Consider the following 22,148-nt stretch of genomic DNA (forward strand, 5'->3'; position numbering starts at 1 on the left):
CTCCTTGTATCTGGTTCCATCTCCCCTCATTTTTCTCAGCCTCCCATGTTATAGGGATGAGGTAAAGGAGGGAAATTTTGTCTTGCAATCATATGGAAGGGTGGACATAAAGGGGAAGAATTTTTTTTGTTCAACTTACATAAACAATGTCCTGATTATAGATCTTTTAGCAACAAGAAATGTCCAAAAAATTGCTTCAGCCATGAATGTGTTATTTTGCTCATCTCCATTTCAAATAAAAAAATAGAGCAAGAGTAGGTAAGGGAATTAAACATTTATTAAGCCAGGCATTGAGCTGGGTATTTTCAATAATAATGTGAATAGAAATATAATTAACATATTATATTGGGATGTCTAAGATTTTGTTTGGCAGGCATTGGTTTTGGCACGCAGTAAAAATGAAGATGTTATGATAATAGCAGTTAGCATTATCTCCAATACTATTGACAAAGATTTAACTACCTATGTTGTCCCCTCAAAATAGAAGGAGATAAATGAATAAACCCATGGAAAACAGAGAGCACAATGTGCCATAAGCAAAGATTTACAGAATGAAAAATGCAAAATAACAAATCAGATAACTATAGTCTTCTATAAATCTTTAAGTCTAAAAAAATAGACATTACAATGACTGCATACAGAAATGAGTTTTTAAAATCAAAACGAGATTATTTCTGGTAAATGGCTGACTTTTCCCATATCATACTATGTTTGATGACTAAAATCAAATAAGGAAAAGGGTTATTTCTAGGGGGGTTACAGAAGTCAATTTGTAAGAGATATCATTATCATGGCTTTGGACAACTATGAAGTGACTTATAGTTAGGAAAAAATCTGCATTCTATGGTTTTGTTGGTTTTTCATCTGATGACTTACTAAGTATTCTTTCTGAACCTTTCTTGCAGCCAGTTTTTATGAAATGTAAAAATGTAAGAATGGTTATTCAGAAACTCTTGCATAACCCTACAAAGTGATGTATTAGAAGGTGTAAAAAAAAAAAAAAAAAACAAACCCAGGAACTCAGTTGTAAAACAATTACTTCTAATTTCTCACTTAGTGTTGGGGAATTTTGCTTGGCATTTTCTAGGGAAAGAGGAAAAGCAGAGGTAGTGGTAGCTTTGAAAATGTGGAACCTTATGCTATTATGTATAGCTTCACTTCAATATGGCTTTACAGAAGACACAGTCACCCAACAGGCTGGTTCTAGATTGCTTTGGTTTCCACATGAGACTTTTCAATTGTTTAAAATGAATGATGAAGCACAAAAGCCAGCCTCATTATGCAAAGAACACTCGAGAAGTGTCAGCAGTCACATGAAACAAAGCCGAGAGGTTGACTTTCAAACAACTGTTGGATTGTACTTTAAATGTGTAACACCCCAGAGCAGCTGTACAATGAATGACATAGAATCTTTCTTCTAGACAAAGATAAAGAAAAAAATTAGTACATTCACCCTTTCAACAAAAATACATTACATATTTTTTTCAGTTTTGTTTTACAGTCATAGACAATCATATTGAAACTACATAAGGATAAATTGTAAGTTATTAAGTAACGATTTTCATTTGTATTACATGATGAGTTTCACAACATGAGGATTACATATTTCAATATGGTGTATACTATTTTTGAACCACATAAAGCAATATAGTACAAAATAATGTAACAGTTACTGTAAAGTCAGTAATGCCACTTGGCAAATACATCAAATACGCCACCGAAAACCAGTCAAAACATGAGACATGACATCTTTCATTTCTAAACTATAAGCAGCTTTGAAGGAAGGACATTAGGACACAAAAGGGAGGTAGTTACTTTAAAAAATTCAAAATTAGCTTTTCAGGAATTTCATAAAACAAATTATTTTTCAGAGGTATCTTCGCCATATAGTTTTTCAGATAACATGGAAAAAAGATTTTCCCCCCAGGATTTGTAAAGTGTGCACAAAAAAACTCAGACTACATTTTGAGGTTTATCTAAGTGAAGCGTAATTTGACCATAACTATTAAAGGTTATTTTTTACATTACTACTTCAGTTGCTGAAGGTTTTAGGGTTTTTTTTTAAATCAGCAGCAAGCAGAATGTTAATTAATAGTCTAAGATGATCTGAAAGTTAATTAATAGACTAAGATTGTCTGTGGTCTATTTATTGACCACACCTTATAAACAGGATAGGTTTTTCCTGTTTTGAGACTTTACATGTCTCAATACTTTCTAAATTGAAATCAGAGCATTAAATCAAGGGAATTGATGTGGACAAAATAGCTGCCAGCATGATAGTGTTTGTGAATTATGTACTTCTCTTAGACATAAACTCTTAGACATAAACTCATAAAATCTGTTCAGAACACTGAACAGATTTAGATTTACCATATCCAATAAAATTTGGATTTAGTGGGTTAGTCTCAGCATTTCATGGAATCCTGAGATGCCCAAATCTCTGGAAACTTCCTATTTCCTGTTTTACTATCTTTTTCCTTTTACTGAAATGGGTGCCATGAGGGTCCCAGACCAAAACACACCATCCTGAAAAATAAAAGTCTGGGGAGAGAACTCTTGCTTTATTTTCAGATGATATATTTGCTAATCATAGAATAAGTTCAGATCATAATTATAAATAGGATTTCTCTGAAGCAATCAATCTGTATTTTTAAAGCTTCTCCTTAAGACCTCCAGTATCTAGTCATCAAAGTAACTTGGATTTATTTATTTCTTGAGACAAGGTCTTGGTCTGTCACCCAGGCTGGAGTGCAGTGACACAATCACGGTTCACTGCTCAAGGACTGGGCTCAAGCAATCCTCTGGCTTCAGCTTCCCAAGTGGCTAGGACTACAGGTACGTGTCACCATGGCTGGCTAATTTTTAAAATTTTTGTAGAGACTGGGTCTTACTATGCTGCCTAGGCTGGGCATGGATTTATTAATGGCCTTTGAATTAACTAAATAATTAATGAACATGGGCTTAGTCTCTAAGTATGCAAATCTCTAAATGGGATATACTTATGATCTTCAACTTGGCCTTGGATATCTGTGTGAGGATTTAACCTTTGACTCAGTCTTTTGCAGTGCCAAAGTCATTGTTGATGAATAATTTCATTTCTTGTGGATCCTATGGTTGCCACTAACTCCTAGGAAAAATAGTAGGCTCTGGAGAAGGAGTAAAAACCCTGCAAATATGTAAAGCTAGGAAGGAAAAGGAGAAACAAGGATGTTCAATCAATCCGACTTGGAGGAACAGATCTCTGTTTTTCTCTGAAGCATTGTCACACAGTCTCACGTGCTCACTGCTTCAGGCCAAGGGCGTGTCAGCAAGGCTTTCTTGCACTGCACCAGGGACACTGACCTAAACCCCTGGATTTTACCTAGATCATGAGAGGTCTTAGAAACCTTCTAGGCCAACCCACTTATTTAACAAGTAAGGAACCTGATGGCCAGAGTTTAAAAGACTTATCCCGGGACATAGAGCCTACTTAGTCATGGTGGCGTGATTTAGTCTTGGACATTGAGTGTTCAGTCACTGTCTCAGTGACAGCATTATTGTGCTTGAGCCAAAAAGGAAGAAGAGAAAATTTGTTCACTCAAGAACACAGGAGACTTTCATCAATGGCACATCTATGTTAGCAATGCTTGGGATGGTAATTCAAAGTCATTTATATTTTTCTGTTTGTGTGCAAAGTTCCAATGTGCATGCATTGTTCTCTTCAGGTTTAGACACGTAAACCAATGACATTCAAAAATGTATCAATAAGTTTTGGTATGGAGAGTCTCAAATCACAGCGTGGCAGTTTTATCCCCAAATCACAGCCAGACTCAATTTCTTATCAGGCAAAGTAAGTCACACTATTCACAACAGCTCTGTGTTGATTCAATTAAACAATATGTAAACATTCACTGAACATTTGCTGGTTGGCCCTTAGACCATTTTGTTGTGCCCTTTCTGGCTTCTTCTCATCTCTCCATTCATATATATATATATATATATATATATATATATATATCCCTATAAGGCAAATGTTACTTTCTAATCAATACATTTTTCCTTGCAAAATGGAAACTTTAAAAAAAAATAAAAGTAGAGGAAGGCACTTTGTAAAATGTGCACAAACCTGTTTCTTTCTTTTCTGCTCTAAGGAGATAGGGAAGTTGCTAAAGGCAGGGCCAAGTCTTTCTGCAAATGATGGGCAGTGGTGGACACTTGAGGAAAGAGAAAGCCAGAGTTTCCCCGGAGCCAAACTGCTCCTTGGAATGCAGGGGCCTCTGGTTACTCAATGACTCACAGGCTTTTCACATTCAGCTGGGTCATCACAAGACACAGAGCAAAACTGCCCAGATCTTGTATAGGCAGTAAAGGATTGATCCCTTCAGACCAAGCCAGTTAAAGTTAGTCTTTTGTACTTAAGTGACTACCAGGATTGGTCTTAGGCACTTAGGAAAATGTAGAGTCTGTTAAATAGCTAATAAATGTAGGATCTGTTAAATATCTGACACAACTGATATAACTTGTGCTTATACACATCTGTTAGAATGAATCGGAACATTTTGCTGTTTGGGTTGTAAGCTACACAAATCACCCATTGCCTAGATTCAGTTTCCATGCGCCTTAAAACTTGAATATTTAGGTATTTGTTTATAAAAATACAACTTATAATTCAGAGTGTAAGGATCCATGAGCCAACTGTGCAATGGTTGTTAACAATCTAGGATGGTGGGAGGAAAAAAATTAACAGCCAAATATAAGAAAAGAGATTTGGGGCTGTTGGTTCAGCAAGGAATGAGCATGGCTTGATTCAGTAAAAGATCATTTTTCTAAAGATTATTGCCTCATTCAATATGTCTCTTTTCAATCTTCTGCGTCTTTTTTTAATGCCTCTTTCCACACATATATTTGCACATAATCTTATAATATGATTCTGTACACATATCACTTATAAAATGCTTGTGCAATATATTAAGACCAACTGGAATGGACGGTTTAAAAAGCAAAGTATAAAGAGCACATCACTGAAGATTACTTTGTATTTCTATGATGAAGAGCAATTTTTTGTTAGATTAAGATAGAAGGCATTGGTTGGAATTATCTTTGCAGAAAAATATTCAGTGAGTCATGGAATCAAGGAGTCAGTTTCAAAGGACCTTAGAGGTTATCTGGTCCAACATCTTCAGAGGAAACTGAGGCTTAGAGAGGGGAATTAATCTCTCCAAGGCAAAGCAGCTAGGACCAGAATCCAGGTCTCGTCACTGGCCCCCTGCCCCACATGTATCCTTCCATTTGAACAGCTGTCTCCTTGATAGACCACAAAAAAGCTTAATTCAGATAAACAGTGCTAATTGATCATAGAATTAAAGTCTTGGCTTAATGAGTGGCTAATTGGTGTTTTTAGGGATTTAGTTCAAGTCCTTAGCTGTCACATTTTTTCATATGTATTATACAAAATTATATGTCAAAAGCACATTACTTTTATGTTTAGGTTTTCAGACTATAAGAGTGACTGATACATATCTTCTCTATTCTTAGAGAATAATAGACTATGTTAGGAAAGATTTAGTCTGCATTGGCTATGAGGGTGACTGTCTTTGGTTAATGCCTCTCAAGGTAGATTCTATTCCTTGGCCTTTCAGAAGTTGTGCGTATTTTTGCAGGTCATTCTTTTATGTGAATTCACATAAGATTCAGCGTAATGTGAATCTTAAACTACGGATATGTTTCTTTTTTTGCCTTCTTACATGCAGTGTTGTTCATTGCAAGTCAAACAGACTTGATCTGTCCTTTCCAAAAGAGGATTGTTACTATGCACTAAAATAACCTTTAGTGGAAATGGTTGGCTAGAACAGTGCTTCTGAAACTTCAGTGTGCACTTGAATCATTAGGGGATCTTAGTAAAATGCAGATTCTGATGCTTAAGATTCTGCAGATGGAATTTTCAGACACTGCCCAGGTGATGCCTATGCAGTTGGTTCTCGGACAGTTAAAGTATTGAGGATTTAGGGGACTGAATGAGCTTGGACAACGTTCCCACATGCTTCCCTTACTCACGTGATATTGTTTATATATTAGAAAAATGGAGCTTCATATCTATTGCTTTTGCCATTCTCGAAACATTGGCAATGTGTTCACTTTCAAACAGGAGGGGGACCTCTGAGTCCAGTTGCTATCAATATGGGCTAGTTGGGGTGGGATATTTAACTCCCAGAGGTGAGCTCAAGTTCTCTATGTCCAGCTAGTAAATGGACATATAGAATAGATTTACCATCAAGTGAAGGGAAAAATAGAGGGAGGCTGTTAGATGAGTCATGGATGCGCCTTTTAAAATGAGGATCCAAGCTTTGACTTCTTTCAGGAAGCCTGGCACTGGAACTGACCGGGAGATTCTCACTACTTTTCTCTGACGTTTGGAGCTATTACCATTGCTCTGGGAAGCAAATACCTAGTTTCCCAGAACTTTTATTTGGGCACTTCTGATATGAGCTGTTTCTGCCTCTGCCAAGATTTTGCAGTTGAATTTACTTCAGAGAGACACTAACTCCTGGCTTTGCTTAAATTTTTTTTTGTGGCCCAAGATTTCTCACAAAAACAAAACCTCTCTCTTTTAAACAGCTGTTAGAAATCGTCACTCTCCCTTTTTATGGTAGCTTTAGGAAGATTCACCCATTGATGAGCAGGAGTCCCAGAGGAGCCTGAAACTCAAAGGAGAAATAATTTCTGGTCTGTGGAGAATCCTAAATCCCTAGGTTGGTGGTGGTGGTAGTTGTTGTTTAAAGTGTCCTGGAGATCAAAAGAATCAGATAAACTATACTATATTGGGTTGAAAACTGAATTTTGTCATTCACTTCATATTTCACAGTGGGCTTTGGGTTGGTATGGCATTTTACTCCACAAACGGGAACTGTATACACTACTATGTACTGTAAATGCACATTATAACCTTGCAGCAGAAAATACTGTACCCACTGAATACATAAATAGCTGTACTGGGAAGATAGAAAATAGTCTTTTATTTTACCTAAGTTATAGAAAAATAGTCTTCAAAAATACATTGTTAAACTTACGGGTTTATATTAAAGTAGAATTTGTATGTACAGTAAGGCAGTAATTCCATTAGCATCCTGCTGTGGTTTTCTTTTCAAGTTAGTCTTTAGGGAATTTTTTTTAACTAAGAAAAGACTAATGTGTATAATAAATTATCTATCATGCTGAAATGAAGCAGGAAAACATCCTAAAAGTATTCACATGAAATTCATTTGCCCCTTGTGTAAGAAAATTTTTATTTCCAAACTATATTTTATAGAGGCTTTAGAATAGAATTTAGGGGGAAAATCCATGCTTAACATATCTAAACTATTTTAAGAAGAAATTGGAGGCATTATTTCTTACTTGCATGTCAGCAATGTATCAGTAAGGTATAGGAACTGATGTAAACAATTTGTTCTGGAATGCATTCTTTCTTTAAATGGTTATATTTGGGTAATCCTAATAAAATGGAGGAGGAGTGTAAAGGTTATGCAATTTTTTTTCAAAAGCAATTTTCATGGCATTTTCCTATGTGGAAAATTTTCCTTTGTCATCTTTCTATGGTAAACAATTTTGACAATTTCATTTCCGTCTGTCCCATGCCAAATCATGAAAGCCTTTTCCAGAGGATATACCTATTGGCATTGTCCCTAAAGAATACTAAGCAGTGTGCTTTTATTTCATTGAACACATAATTTTATAACTAATAGCAAAAAGTAAATCTACAAATCACAGTTAGGAAACATAATGATTTGTTCTGGAATCAGCTGCTGCAGAAAGAGGCAAGTGGTTAAAAATGGAACATGAAAGGAGCTGGGAGCTTTAATAGTGTCAGTCTGACTACATTCTTGAGCATTTCATGTACTCCGTAGTGTTACCTGAAGAAAAATCACATTTTAACCAATCATTCCATTAGTCAAGCTATCAATGAAAGGAGTGTGTAAAACATGCGGGATCCAGGTAATCCAAACCACCCAGCTGGAGCCTGCACTTGCTTGGTGTCGCAGGGAAGTTGGCTAGGGCTTTCTCAGCTTGATTCTGTTCAAGTGATGGTGGGCCCTCTTTGGCTGATTCTTCAAAGCAAGCCATGTTTTTAGCATGTGGATCTGACACCAACACCAGGATGTTGTTATCCATGACCCCAGACACCTTGGCATACTCCTTATTGTTCTCAGGAGTCCCGGGCTTCTTGGGCTGGCCGCTGTTCTCTCTCTGTTTTGGTAGCAATGATAATGCGCCATCTTTGTTGACCTTGTGAATCTCCACATAATCCAAGGGTTTAGCGGAGCCAAAGGGGGTTTTCTCCTGGGGCAGCAGCCAGGGCGTATCTTGGTCAGTCTCAGAATGGAAGCTTTCTACCTCCCTCTGCTGGGTTGCCTTTCCCTCCTCTCCAGACTTAATGGTTTGAGATGATTTTAAAGCATCTTTACCTGCTTCGTCCAACAGGGTGGCCGGTGCACCTGCAGGGCCCACAGCCAGCTCACACACATCAGTAATATTGTGGTAAGAGGATCTGGGGTTGTGCTGGCTGGGCTGTGGTAAGGGCCATGTTGAACATTTGGATCCACCGGCATGAAAATAGGGGATTTTGCCTTCCATGCTTATGCACTGGGGGTCCCAGGTGTGGGTTGTTTCAGGATTCTCTGGCTTCTCAATGACCTCAGGATCATAGAATGTGGAGGGATTGGCCTGGGGTTCCTCACACTTTTCAGACAAAAGGGAAGGGCTGTCACAGCTCCCCCGGCCTGAGTCAGTGTCAGGATCCAGGTATGTGGGTTTCATACCTTGACTTGGGTGTTCTTTTGAATGGACTGACATTAGATGCTGGTCCTCACTATCATCCACTTCTAAATACTCCACCAGCAAGTCCTCATAGTCAGAAGTGGGAGGAAAGTCTTGGCATCCCAAGGCACTCAGTAGTTCTTCAGACTTGCCCTTCTATTAAAACACAGACACAAGAAGAGATGGCTGTTAGCTTCATAACATTCCAAATCAGCATCCCTGCTAAGTGGTGCTGTCCACTGCCACGAGCAGGTGGGAAGATCTCAAACTTCAGACATTTGTGTGCCAGGCCATCTAGAATCACCTTCTGGATACTATTCAGCAGATTTTTGTTTTAAAGTCAACTCAGGATATTTAACATAGTCTCTTTCCAAGCAATAATAATCATGAGTTTAATGGGCAAGTAGTATATACACATACAATAATAAGCAGATAAGTATAAAATGAAGGTTTGTGAAACTTCTAAACCCACAATGCTCATGCATGCATCTGACACTGTGGCCCACTGGCAGAGGTGTGGTTGCTGGCCTCCTAACTTCCTCTATCACTTCCTAGAGTCTGGCAGTAGTAAGTGGGTAAGTGGATTCTTGTCTTTTCCTTCTGTGGTTCATCTTCCTTCTCTCCTTCCTCTTCTTATTTCCCCTTCCCTTCTCCTCCCTCTTCCTAATCTACTGTTTTCTTCTACTCTACTTCCTCTCCCTCCTTCTCTTCTCCCCCTTCATCGCCCTATTCCATAATTACCCCCTTCCTATTATTCTCCCTCCTTCTATCCTTCCTTTCTGCCTCCTATTTCCTCCTGCCTCCTCCTCTCACTCTTGCCTCTTTTTTTTTTTTTTTTTTTTGAGACGGAGTCTCGCTCTGTTGCCCAGGCTGGAGTGCAGTGGCATGATCTCGGCTCACTGCAAGCTCTGCCTTCCAGGTTCACGCCATTCTCCTGCCTCAGCCTCCCGAGTAGCTGGGATAACAGGCGCCCACCACCATGCCTGGCTAATTTTTTACGTTTTTAGTAGAGACAGGGTTTCACCATGTTAGCCAGGATGGTCTTGATCTCCTGACCTCGTGATCCACCCGCCTCGGCCTTCCAAAGTGCTGGGATTACAGGCGTGAGCCACAGCGCCCGGCCTCTTTTTTCTTATTCTCTGACTTGGGTCAGGTACTGACCTAGGTCTTGGCTTTATCACTTATTATAGGGTATGTGACTTTGGACAAGCTGCTCTCTGAACCTCAGCTTCTCCGTTTTTAAAAGGTAGAAAATAATATTAATACTACCCATCTGGGAGGGTTCTTCTGAGGATTAGAGGTAATGTCATTAAGAATACTAACACATATTTTTGAGACAAAAGTAGCTATTTTATCATTAAGTCTCTGTGGCTAGCAGGTTAAATTGTGAGCTGGACAGTAACTAATTTCGTTTGCTGAGACATTCATGCTGGTTCTATCAGGCCAATGCTACACTGGATAGTGGAGGAAGAGCACTGGGTCAGGAGCCCGGACTCCTGGGCTCTAGTCCCTGCTTCGATATTTGCAACCAAAGTGAACACAGACAAGCCAGATTATCCAGGACTCAATTCTTCTATTCTTACACTGTCAGACCCAGAGCAGCTGGGTCAAGTGGTATTTGCCTTAATGTACAGCTAGTTGCTTTTATATACGTCTGTGTTAAGGTTAAAAGCCAAACTGAAACTATTTATTTCAACTTGGAGAAAAATTTAAAAATGTTCTAACCTCTCTTTTCATTCAAAACACTCATCATTTAATTCCCTCTTGAATCAGCCCAAATGGGCCCTGGCAAACAGATGGCCCCACTGTACTGATCTGGTCTTAACTGAGTGCCCAAAGTGAGAGATAATGGCATTCAAGTAGAAGCTTTTACCAATGTATGATTGAGGGGGGTGGTGGTGGGTCCCTGTTTTGCATTAATCAAAATACTCACTAAATTGATTATTTGTACAAAATGTTTATCTCTATGATTATGAGTAGATCTGATAAATCAATAAATGTGTTTCCATGTTTTCTTGGCTTTCTCTCCTTGCCCTCTGACATTTAGTGTGTGAAAGTAAGTACCCTCATCCTTCACACATCTTTCTGTTAACACACATGCTGACCAGGAGAGACAGCCCAAAAAGGCTGGCTGAAACTACCAGGCTGAACTGACGGGGACTGTGTGTGAGTGTGAAGAGTTAATTACTACAAAGCAGTGAGTCACACTCTTTTTTGCCTCCTGTACTTACCTCCAACAGATGAGCATCAAATCCTTTTATTTTTGGCCCAGGAACTGGCGGAAAGATGCAGGTCACCATGCTATAAAATAATTCATGAGATTGGCTAAGTGACTCATTTCTGACTTTGCAGTTTTTGAAAGGTTAGTATAATAGCCACTATATGCACTGTGATAGAGATAGGACTTGGAGTTTGGCAGCTCCACAAATAATGATGAAAATAAAATTACAGAGGCCTATATTAAAATTAACTTTAGCTAATTAAAGAGGCTGATTTTGAAGTTAGTGGATTATTTGGACTATTTGCTTCTCTTGATTTTAGCTACTCTTGCCAGATTGTTACTGTTTCACAACTAGGAATCTCTGTTTCATAGAAAGAACATCAGCCTGAAACGAGTCAATTTTTCTACTTTTTATAGCATTGATAAAAGATTCTTTTTATGGGCAAACACACTACATCTAATGGCTAAAATGAGGATTATCTACAGGTTTCCATCATCTTTGTATTTTTTTTTGTCATTATCCTTGACTATCATGATTGGGAGGAAAAGTTGAGAGACAGTGAAGTACCTATAGCCCTTCAAAGCCACTGCCCAGACAATAATCAAACAGATGACAGCAGAAAGGACAGCCACAGAGATCCACACGGTTGTATCATTCATGGTGAAGTCTAAAAAACAAACAGCCAGAAAGCTTTGATCACGTACAGCATCATTAAAAACAAACCAACCTAATGAATGAAACTCTTAAACCCAAGAGTGTTTTCCTCCATCTATATATTTTTTTGATTTGAACAGCAATCCAAAGTGTTATCAATGACAGGGCTATTTTCTTTTAAATCTTATTAATATTTTAATATGTTGCATATATTTTATAGTACTCTAAAAATTTAAAAATCCTTTCACATATTCTTTTTAATTGATCCTTAAAGAGGAAATCCAAGGTCACATGGTTATTTGCAGTAATAATAATAAAAGCTAACATTAAGTTCTTACTAAAAGCCATCAGTGGTGTTAAGCTCTTTGCCTACATTGCTTTGTTATAAAAGATAAGAAAACTGGGAATCAAAGAAACATTTACCAATGGCCATATAACTATAGTGTTGCAGGCTGGGATTTGAACTCAGGCTTTCTGCCTCTAGACCCTGCGCTTTTGTTAAGTAAGCAGGGCTGGACTAGATGCATGCCTGATTTGCAGTTCAGTGCCCTTTCCAGCATGCCAAGCCAATGAAAGCCCAATACTTTGGTCAGGCAAGTTGTTAGAAGAGCTAGACTTTCCTGTGTGGTTTTGGAAAAGACCCCTAACTTTGCTGAGGTTTGGTTTCTTCACTTTTAATTCTTGATGATAATCATATTCTCTGAATACCTGGGAGGGTTGGGAGGACCAAATAAGGTACAGGCTTTGTAAGCTGCAAAGCATTTAAAAAATGCAAGATGGAGTGTTCCCTTATAGAACACAAGCTACTGAATTAAGATGCTTTGCTGGAGCTGTCTATCTTATACCCTGTGTCTTCACTAAGAGACTGAAGTGTAATCCATGGCAGAGACTGAGCATCGGTTCATGCCTTTGAGACAGGGTACTGCCTTATAAATTCTGGAAGAACTAGAGGATGACCTTGACCAAATCCTCTAAATGACAGGAATAGGGAAGATGGTGGGCACATAATAACTGATCATCAAGCCCCTTGAGGCATCAGACCCATGTCTGTAGCCTTATCCTAAAATTGTTCTCCATTGACAGTAATCCAGGGAGCAATGCTGCTTTTCAAAATGTCTTTGTATTGGGCAGAAAGATTATAAACCCACCTCTATTGTTCTGGCTAAGGCTCAAAATGGTTTCTCTATTAGTAGTTATTATATGCAAATATACATTTTAAAACATATTTAGGGACATAAGCAAAAAAGAGCCGAGATGCTCACCACTAGGTATCTGAATGAAGGTCGCTGGACTCCATGCACTCCAGTATCCATGGTCTGGTTTGCAGCGAACCTGGACAAGGTATTTCTGTCCTGGATGTAGGCTGAGAATCTTAAACTCTGTTTGCTGCCCAGCAAAATGGATCTAAGGTAGGATAAGGAAAACAGAAGTCACTTCTAACATTTGTTGTGAAGAAAGAGAGTTTTCCCCTAATAAATAAACTACAGTAGAGTTAGGCTGAACAATCACATACAGAGAATTCCCTGCTGTCACTAATCCACTGTCTTAGCCCTATCTCTTCCTCCTCTTAAAATTGCTCACACAAAAATTTAGCAGGTTTTCTATCTCTCCATTTGGGACTCTACTTCAGAAAAGTGAAATATTCTGCCTCCTTCCCACTTCATGAAAAACAACTACTTAATAAATGTAGAAAGAATAACAAAATTGGCCAGGCATGGTGCCTCATGCCTGTAATCCCAGCACTTTGGGAGGCCAAAGCAGGCGGATCATCTGAGGTCAGGAGTTCGAGACCAGCCTGACCAACATGGAGAAACCCCGTTTCTACTAAAAATACAAAATTAGCCGGGTGTGGTGGCGCATGCCTGTAATCCCAGCTACTTGGGAGGCTGGGGAAGGAGAATCGCTTGAACCTGGGAGACGGATGTTTCAGTGAGCCGAGATCGTGCCATTGCACTCCAGCTGAGTGACAAAGCGAAACTCCGTCTCAAAAAAAAAAAAAAAAAGAATAACAAAATTAAAGAATTGTTAGCCTTTAAACCCTAATGAAATAACTGATTCAATAATAAATTGGTGTTAAAGACATGAGGTGAAAGAGAATTGGGCATTCATGTATGGTAAAGTAGTAGTATACAAATTAAACATGACCTTACAATCAAGGGATCAGTTTGTCATCTCCCCAATTCAGGGGCCAGTTTTAGCATCACTTATGGTGGGTCAACCAGATGGTTTTTGACATCTGATTAAATACAATATAGAGTACATAATATCACCTCTGAATTTACCAATTCTTGGTAAAAATTGTTCAATCTACATCTAATCAAGTCTGGTTACAGGAAATGGAGGCATAGAGAAATAAGCTAAATAATCCCATAAAGAACTGATCAGAGAAAGGTACCAGGTGGGATACTCTATGGGACAAGTGGCCCAGTCTCCTCATTACACTGAAACTGAAGGGATATAACAACCAGTTACAATGTGAGGTCTACGAGAAGATTCTGGTTTGGACAAAGTAGCTGTTAAAGATATTCGGAAACATTGGGAGGAATTAAACTAGGTACTGGGTATTAAATAATATTAAGGAATTTTAATTTTCCTATGTGTGATCCTATTATTTTGGCTATGTTTGGAAATGTGCCTTTTTAAAAGAGGCATATACTAAAGTATGTAAAGATGGAATATTGTACCACCTGCAATTTACTTATTATTTCTTTAGGTCGAAGTATTTTATGTTTATTTTTAGTTTTATTTATTTATTTTTTGAGATGGAGTCGTTCTTGTCACCTAGGCTGGAGCACAATGGCATGACCTCAGCCCACTGAAATCTCTGCCTCCCAGGTTCAAGCGATTCTCCTGCCTCAGCCTTCGGAGTAGCTGGGATCACAGTAACCCACCACCATGCCTGGCTAATTTTTTTGTATTTTCAGTAGAGACTGGGTTTTGCCATGTTGGTCAGGCTGGTCTCAAACTCCTGACCTCAAGTGATCCACCTGCCTCTGCTTCCCAAAGTGCTGGGATTACAAGTGTGAGCCCCTGAGCCCAGTCTTTTTTTTTTTTTTCAAATGGAGTTTCATTCTTCTTGCCCAGGCTGGAGTGCAATGGCACGATTTCAGCTCACTGAAACCTCCGCCTCCTGGGTTCAAGAGATTCTCCTGCCTCAGCCTCCCGAGTAGCTGGGATTACAGGTGCCTGCCACCACACCTGGCTAATTTTTTGTACTTTTAGTAGAGATGGGGTTTCTTCATGTTGGCCAGGCTTGTCTTGAACTCCTGACCTCAGGTGATCCACCTGTCTTGGCCTCCCAAAGTGCTGGGATTAACAGGTGTGAGCCACTGCACCCAGCCTGGTTGAAGTATTTTAAAGTAAATAAAAACACAGCCATTGACTATGGACAGGATATACTGAGACTGCCCCCTCCCACCTGGTGCCATTTAAGTACTCTTACAAGGGTCTAGATCTAAAATGTACTAAGGGAGGCAGGTTGGAAACCTGGTCAAGTGTCTGAGCAGTACAAGAAACTAGCCTGAGGAGAGCTGTGAAGACGAGCCCCCATCAATCCCAATAGAGGGGAGAAGGGCTTTTCACATCTGGGTGGGTCACAACTGCATTGGAGGCAAACACAGTGACCCAGTAATTAGGAGGAATAACCTGTTTTCAGTTGTGAGGGCTTTATCCTTGCCAAAGGCCATAGTTCCTTCAAAAAGCATACGGATCACTCACCTCCCACTCAGCTGCTTTCTCAGGCTTTAATCGAATTTCATACAGGAGCGTGAACCAACCAGTTTTTAAGTCAATTAGGGTAGGTGGAGACCATTTAATCCACAGGTAGGGTTTTCTGTCTTCTGGCTGTTTTACTTCCACAGCCAGCTCCAAAGGAGGGTCTGGTTGAACTGCAGAAATACAGCAAATGCCAGTAGCACTCATTGCTTGCACCTTTTCTTTGACTTTACCATTTTCTATTAGGAATTCCTTTTTCTGTTTATCATCTCACTCTTCCCACTGTACTATAAGCCCCCCAAATACCAGGGCCTTTTGTCTTCTACCTCTTAGTATGTGACCAATCATATTTGTGCATACAGATGAGGTTTACATGGTAAGAATAATAAGCAGCTGGGATTTCATTCTCTGCATGTTCTCGCTTTTCATCAGTTAGAATCTCATAGCTATCCCCATAATTTTCATGATGACAGAGACCAGGTGATAAAAACTGGGCTGGGATTTTCAAGTGGGAGTTGGCATGGAAGACTATAGGGAAGAGATTTCAAACAGCTTATTTCCCTCAGCTGGGAGTGAGATTCTCCTTAGTGACACACAGTTTTTTGTAAATGAACTATTCATAATCATAACTCTGCAGATAACAGGTTTACAGATTCCATCTTCACTTCAGCAACTACATCTTATATTCAACATACATATTACACCCTGTGGTAAATGAGATCCACTCTCCCATAAGCTAAATGGAGGTTGAGCTTTTTGGCAATGATCCTTTTGGTGATTTCAAAACAGCCTGTTGGCCCAGTCACTCATTCAACAAATGCTTAGCGAATTCCCATTAGCAAAATGACAGCTAATGTTTCTAAGTATTTACTACATGCCAGGGACTGTATAAAATACTATCCCTGCATTGTTTCTTATAATCCTTCAGCAACTCCATGAAGTACTATTATTGCACCCATTCATTTTACAGAGGAGGAAACAGGCTTAGAAGAGGGAAATTACTCGCCTAAGGTCACATATTTGGTAAAAGTGTTATTTGAACCCATAACTATGTGACTTAGAGGAAGTGGTCTCTACTATTTCACTCTACCATGGTTGTAAGACATTGCATTTGATGTCAGGTGCTGGAGAGCAGGCCTGGGATTAGGCTGACGTGAGTGAAGTGCATAGGATACAAAATTCAAGGAGGGACAAATGGCCAAGAAGCACATGAAAAGATGCTCAAGGTCATTAGCCTTCTGGGGAATGCAAATCAAAACTGCAGTGAGATACCATTTCACATGTACTAGCATGGCAAGAATTAAAAAATGAAACATAACAAGTGTTGGTGAGGATGTGGAGAGATTGGAACCCTCAATACTGCTGGTAGGAATGTAAACTGGTGCAACCACTGTGGAAAACAGTCTGGAAGTTCCTCAAAAAGTCAAACTTAGAGTTGCCATATTGCCCATCAATTCCACTCCTAGATATAGATTCAAAAGAATTGAAAACAGATGTTTAAGAAAATCTTGTATGTGAATTTTCATGGCAGCACTATTTATAATAGCCAAAAGTGAAGAAATCCAAATGTCCATCAGTTGATGAATGGATAAAAAATGTGGTAGAGGCCAGGCGCAGTGGCTCATGCCTGTAATCCTACCACTTTGGGAGGCTGAGGCAGGTGGACCAACTGAGGTCAGGAGTTTGAGACCAGCCTGGCCAATGTGGTGAAACCCCATCGCTACTAAAAATACAAAAAATTTGCCAGGCATGGTGGTGTATGCCTGTAGTTCCAGCTACTTGGGAGGCTGAGGCAGGAGAATCACTTGAATTTGAGAGGCAGATGTTGCAGTGAGCCGAGATCGTGCTATTGCACTCCAGCCTGGGTGACAAGAGCGAAACTCCATCTCAAAAAAAAATGTGGAACAGCTACATATTTTATGATTCCATATATATATATATGAAATATCCAGATGAGGCAAACTCCCAGAAACAGACAGTGGTTGCCAGGGCTTGAGGAAGGGAGAAATGAGAAGTAACTGCTTAGTAGTGGATGTGAAGTTTTCACTGAGGGAGATAAACGTGTTACAGAACTAGATAGTGGTGATGGTTGCATAACATTGTAATAAACTAATGCATTCAATTGCATACTATACAATAGTTGAAATGGTGGATTTGTGTTTTGTGTTTTTTACCACAATAAAAACAAATGAAGTGGCTTCCTGCTGGCAAGAATTAAAAAAAAATGAAGGAGGCATTTACTTCTGTAGGCTCCTGTAGATACAGGCCCTGTGAGTACCTTCCTAAGACTCAGGTGCTGGGGTGCTGGCTTGCCTCACCCCAGTCTCAGTTCTGCTGTTCAGTGACATTTTCTCCATTCATTTATCACCTCCTTAAATCAATCTCTGTACCAGATGGGGAAAGAGTGACTGTAACTATAGTGTACTTGGCATTATGAGCTACATTTGCCTAAAAACCAACTTTTAAAAATTTGCCATTCATGGTCTGGTTCCAAGATGGCTGAATAGGAACAGCTCCAGTCTACAGCTCCCAGTGTGAGCAACACAGAAGACGGGTGATTTCTGCATTTCCAACTGAGGTACTGGGTTCATCTCACTGGGGCTTGTTGGACAGTGGGTGCAGTCCATGGAGCGTGAGCCGAAGCAGGGCAGGGCGTTGTCTCACCCGGGAAGTGCAAGGGGTCAGGGAATTCCCTTTAGTAGCCAAGGGAAGCCATGACAGATGGTACCTGGAAAATCGGGACACTCCCACCGTAATACTGTGCTTTTCCAACAGTCTTAGCAAATGGCGTACCTGGAGATTATATGCCATTCCTGGCTCAGAGGGTCCCAAGCCCATGGAGCCTCACTCACTGCTAGCACAGCAGTCTGAGATCAAACTGCAAGGTGGCAGTGAGGCTGGGGGAGGGGCATCTGCCTTTCCTGAGGCTTGAGAATGTAAACAAAGTGGTCAGGAAGCTGGAACTGGGTAAAGCCCACCGCAGCTCAAGGAGGCCTGCCTGCCTCTGTGGACTCCACCTCTGGGGGTAGAGAATAGCTGAACAAAACACAGCAGAAACTTCTGCAGACTTAAACGTCCCTGTCTGATAGCTCTGAAGAGAGTAGTGGTTCTCCCAGCACAGAGTTTGAGATCTGAGAATGGACAGACTGACTCCTCAAGTGGGTCCCTGACCCCCGAGTAGCCTAACTAGGAGACACTTCCCAGTAGGGGCGGACTGACACCTCATATACCCAGGTGCCCCTCTGAGACGAAGCTTCCAGAGGAAGGATCAGGCAGCAACATTTGCTGTTCTGCAATATTTGCTGTTCTGCAGCCTCTGCTGGTGATACCCAGGCAAACAGGGTCTGGAGTGGACATCCAACAAACTCCAACAGACCTGCACCTGAGGGTCCTGACGGTTAGAAGGAAAACTAACAGAAAGGACATCCACACCAAAACTCCAGCTGTACGTCACCATCATCAAAGACCAAAGGTAGATAAAACCACAAAGATGGGGAGAAACCAGAGCAGAAAAGCTGAAAATTCTGAAAATCAGAGCGCTGCTTCTCCTCCAAAGGAATACAGCTCCTCTCCAGCAACGAAACAAAGCTGGATGGAGAATGACTTTGACGAGCTGAGAGAAGAAGGCTTCAGACGATTGTTAATAACAAACTTCTCTGAGCTAAAGGAGGATGTTTGAACCCATCACAAAGAAGCTAAAAACCTCGAAAAAGATTAGACGAATGGCTAACTAGAATAAACAGCATAGAGAAGACCTTAAATGACCTGAAGAAGCTGAAAACCATGGCACGAGAACTACATGATGCATGCACAAGCTTCAGTAGCCGATTTGATCAAGTGGAAGAAAGGGTACCAGTGATTGAAGATCAAATGAATGAAATGAAGTGAGAAGAGAAGTTAAGAGAAAAAAGAGTGAAAAAAAATGAACAAGGCCTCCAAGAAATACGGGATTATGTGAAAAGACCAAATCGACATCTGATCGGTGTACCTGAAAGTGACGAGGAGAATGGAACCAAGTTGGAAAACACTCTGCAGGATATTATCCAGGAGTACTTCCCCAACCTAGCAAGGCAAGCCAACATTCAAATTCAGGAAATACAGAGAATGCACAAAGGTACTCCTCGAGAAGAGCAACTCCAAGACACATAATTGTCAGATTCACCAAAGTTGAAATGAAGGAAAAAATATTAAGGGCAGCCAGAGAGAAAGGTCAGGTTACCCACAAAGGGAAGCCCATCAGACTAACAGTGGATCTCTTGGCAGAAACTCTACAAGCCAGAAGAGAGTGGGGGCCAATATTCAACATTCTTAAAGAAAAGAATTTTCAACCCAGAATTTCATATCCAGCCAAACTAAGCTTCATAAGTGAAGGAGAAATAAAATCCTTTACAGACAAGCAAATGCTGAGAGATTTTGTCACCACCAGGCCTGCCTTACAAGAGCTCCTGAAGGAAGCACTAAACATGGAAAGGAACAACCGGTACCAGCCACTGCAAAAACATGCCAATTTGTAAAGACCATTGATGCTAGGAAGAAACTGCATCAACTAATGAGCAAAATAACCAGCTAACATCATAAAGACAGGACCAAATGCACACAAAACAATATTAACCTTAAATGTAAATGGGCTAAATGCTCCAATTAAAAGACACAGACTGGCAAATTGGATAAAGAGTCAAGACCCATCAGTGTGCTGTATTCAGGAGACCCATTTCCCATGCAGAGACACACATAGGCTCAGAATAAAGGAATGGAGGAAGATCTACCAAGCAAATGGAAAACAAAACAAAACAAAAAAGCAGGAGTTGCAATCCTACTCTCTGAGGAAACAGACTTGAAACCAACAAAGATCAAAAGAAACAAAGAAGGCCATTACATAATGGTAAAGGGATCAATTCAACAAGAAGAGCTAACTATCCTAAATATGTTTGCACCCAATACAGGAGCACCCAGATTCATAAAGCAAGTCCTTAGAGGCCTACAAAGAGACTTAGACTCCCACACAATAATAATGGGAGACTTTAACACCCCACTGTCAACATTAGACAGATCGACGACACAGAAAGTTGAAAAGGATATTCAGGACTTGAACTCAGCTCTGCACCAAACAGACCTAATAGGCATCTACAGAACTCTCCACCCTAAATCAACAGAATATACATTCTTCTCAGCACCACATCACACGTATTCCAAAACAGATCACATAGTTGGAAGGAAAGCACTCCTCAGCAAATGTAAAAGGACAGAAATTATAACAAATTATCTCTCAGACCACAGTGCAATCAAACTACAACTCAGGATTAAGAAACTCACTCAAAACTGCTCAACTACATGGAAACTGAACAACCTGATCCTGAATGACTACTGAGTACATAATGAAATGAAGGCAGAAATAAAGATGTTCTTTGAAACCAATGAGAACAAAGACACAACACACCAAAATCTCTGGGACACATTTAAAGCAGTATGTAGAGGGAAATTTATAGCACTAAATGTCACAAGAGAAAGCAGGAAAGATCTAAAATCACACCCTAACATCACAATTAAAAGAACTAGAGAAGCAAGAGCAAACACATTCAAAAGCTAGCAGAAGGCAAGAAACAACTAAGATCAGAGAAGAACTGAAGGCGATAGAGACACAAAAAAACATTCAAAAAAATCAGTGAATCCAGGAGCTGGTTTTTTGAAAAGATCAACAAAATTAATAGACCACTAGCAAGACTAATAAAGAAGAAAAGAAAGAAAAATCAAATACATGCAATAAAAAATGATAAAGGGGATATCACCACGAATCCCACAGAAATAGAAACTACCATCAGAGAATACTATAAACACCTCTATGCAAATAAACTAGAAAATCTAGAAGAAGTGGATAAATTCCTGGACGCATACACCCTCCCAAGACTAAAACAGGAAGAACTTGAATCCCTGAATAGACCAATAACAGGCTCTGAAATTGAGGCAATAATTAATAGCCTACCAACCAAAAAAAAGTCCAGGACCAGACGGATTCACAGCCGAACTCTACCAGAGGTACAAAGAGGAGCTGGTACCATTCCTTTGGAAACTATTCCAATCAATAGAAAAAGAGGGAATCCTCCCTAACTCATTTCATGAGGCCAGCATCATCCTGATACCAAAGCCGGTCACAGACACAACAAAAAAAAAGAACTTTAGACCAATATCCCTGATGAACATTGATGCAAGAATCCTCAATAAAATACTGGCAAACCGAATCCAGCAGCACATCAAAAAGCTTATCCACCATGATCAAGTAGGCTTCATCCCTGGGATGCAAGCCTGGTTCAACATACGCAAATCAATAAATGCAATCCATCATAGAAACAGAACCAAAGACAAAAACCACATGATTATCTCAATAGATGCAGAAAAGGCCTTTGACAAAATTCAACAGCCTTCATGCTAAAAACTCTCAATAAACTAGGCATTGATGGGATGTATCTCAAAATAATAAGAGCCATTTGTGACAAACCCACAGCCAATATCATACTGAACAGGCAAAAACTGGAAGCATTCCCTTTGAAAACTGGCACAAGACAGGGATGCCCTCTCTCACCACTCCTATTCAACATAGTATTGGAAGTTCTGGCCATGGCAATCAGGCAGGAGAAAGAAATAAAGGGTATTCAATTAGGAAAAGAGGAAGTCAAATTGTCCCTGTTTGCAGATGACATGATTGTATATTTAGAAAACCCCATTGTCTCAGCCCAAAATCTCCTTAAGCTGATAAGCAACTTCAGCAAGTCT

The 22,148-nt window shown here is 39.9% G+C and overlaps 1 protein-coding gene across 2 annotated transcripts in view; it reads right to left on the minus strand.

Annotated features, from left to right (window-relative positions):
• Window positions 1–4,082: 4,082 nt before the first annotated feature.
• The window catches only part of PRLR (prolactin receptor), a 175,316-nt gene continuing 157,250 nt past the window's right edge, over window positions 4,083–22,148 (minus strand). Inside the window, exons 5-9 of one of the 2 annotated variants that reach the window (XM_054555266.2) lie at window positions 15,384–15,553; window positions 12,929–13,070; window positions 11,580–11,679; window positions 11,022–11,091; window positions 4,083–8,946 (exon numbers count right to left, since the gene is read on the minus strand). In XM_054555266.2, the coding sequence (XP_054411241.1) occupies window positions 7,933–8,946; window positions 11,022–11,091; window positions 11,580–11,679; window positions 12,929–13,070; window positions 15,384–15,553 (1,496 nt within the window). In that variant the 3' untranslated portion in view covers window positions 4,083–7,932. 2 annotated transcript variants of the gene reach the window in all.

This window comes from Pongo abelii, chromosome 4 (assembly GCF_028885655.2).
Source record: "Pongo abelii isolate AG06213 chromosome 4, NHGRI_mPonAbe1-v2.0_pri, whole genome shotgun sequence".
Taxonomy (NCBI): Eukaryota; Metazoa; Chordata; class Mammalia; order Primates; family Hominidae; genus Pongo; species Pongo abelii.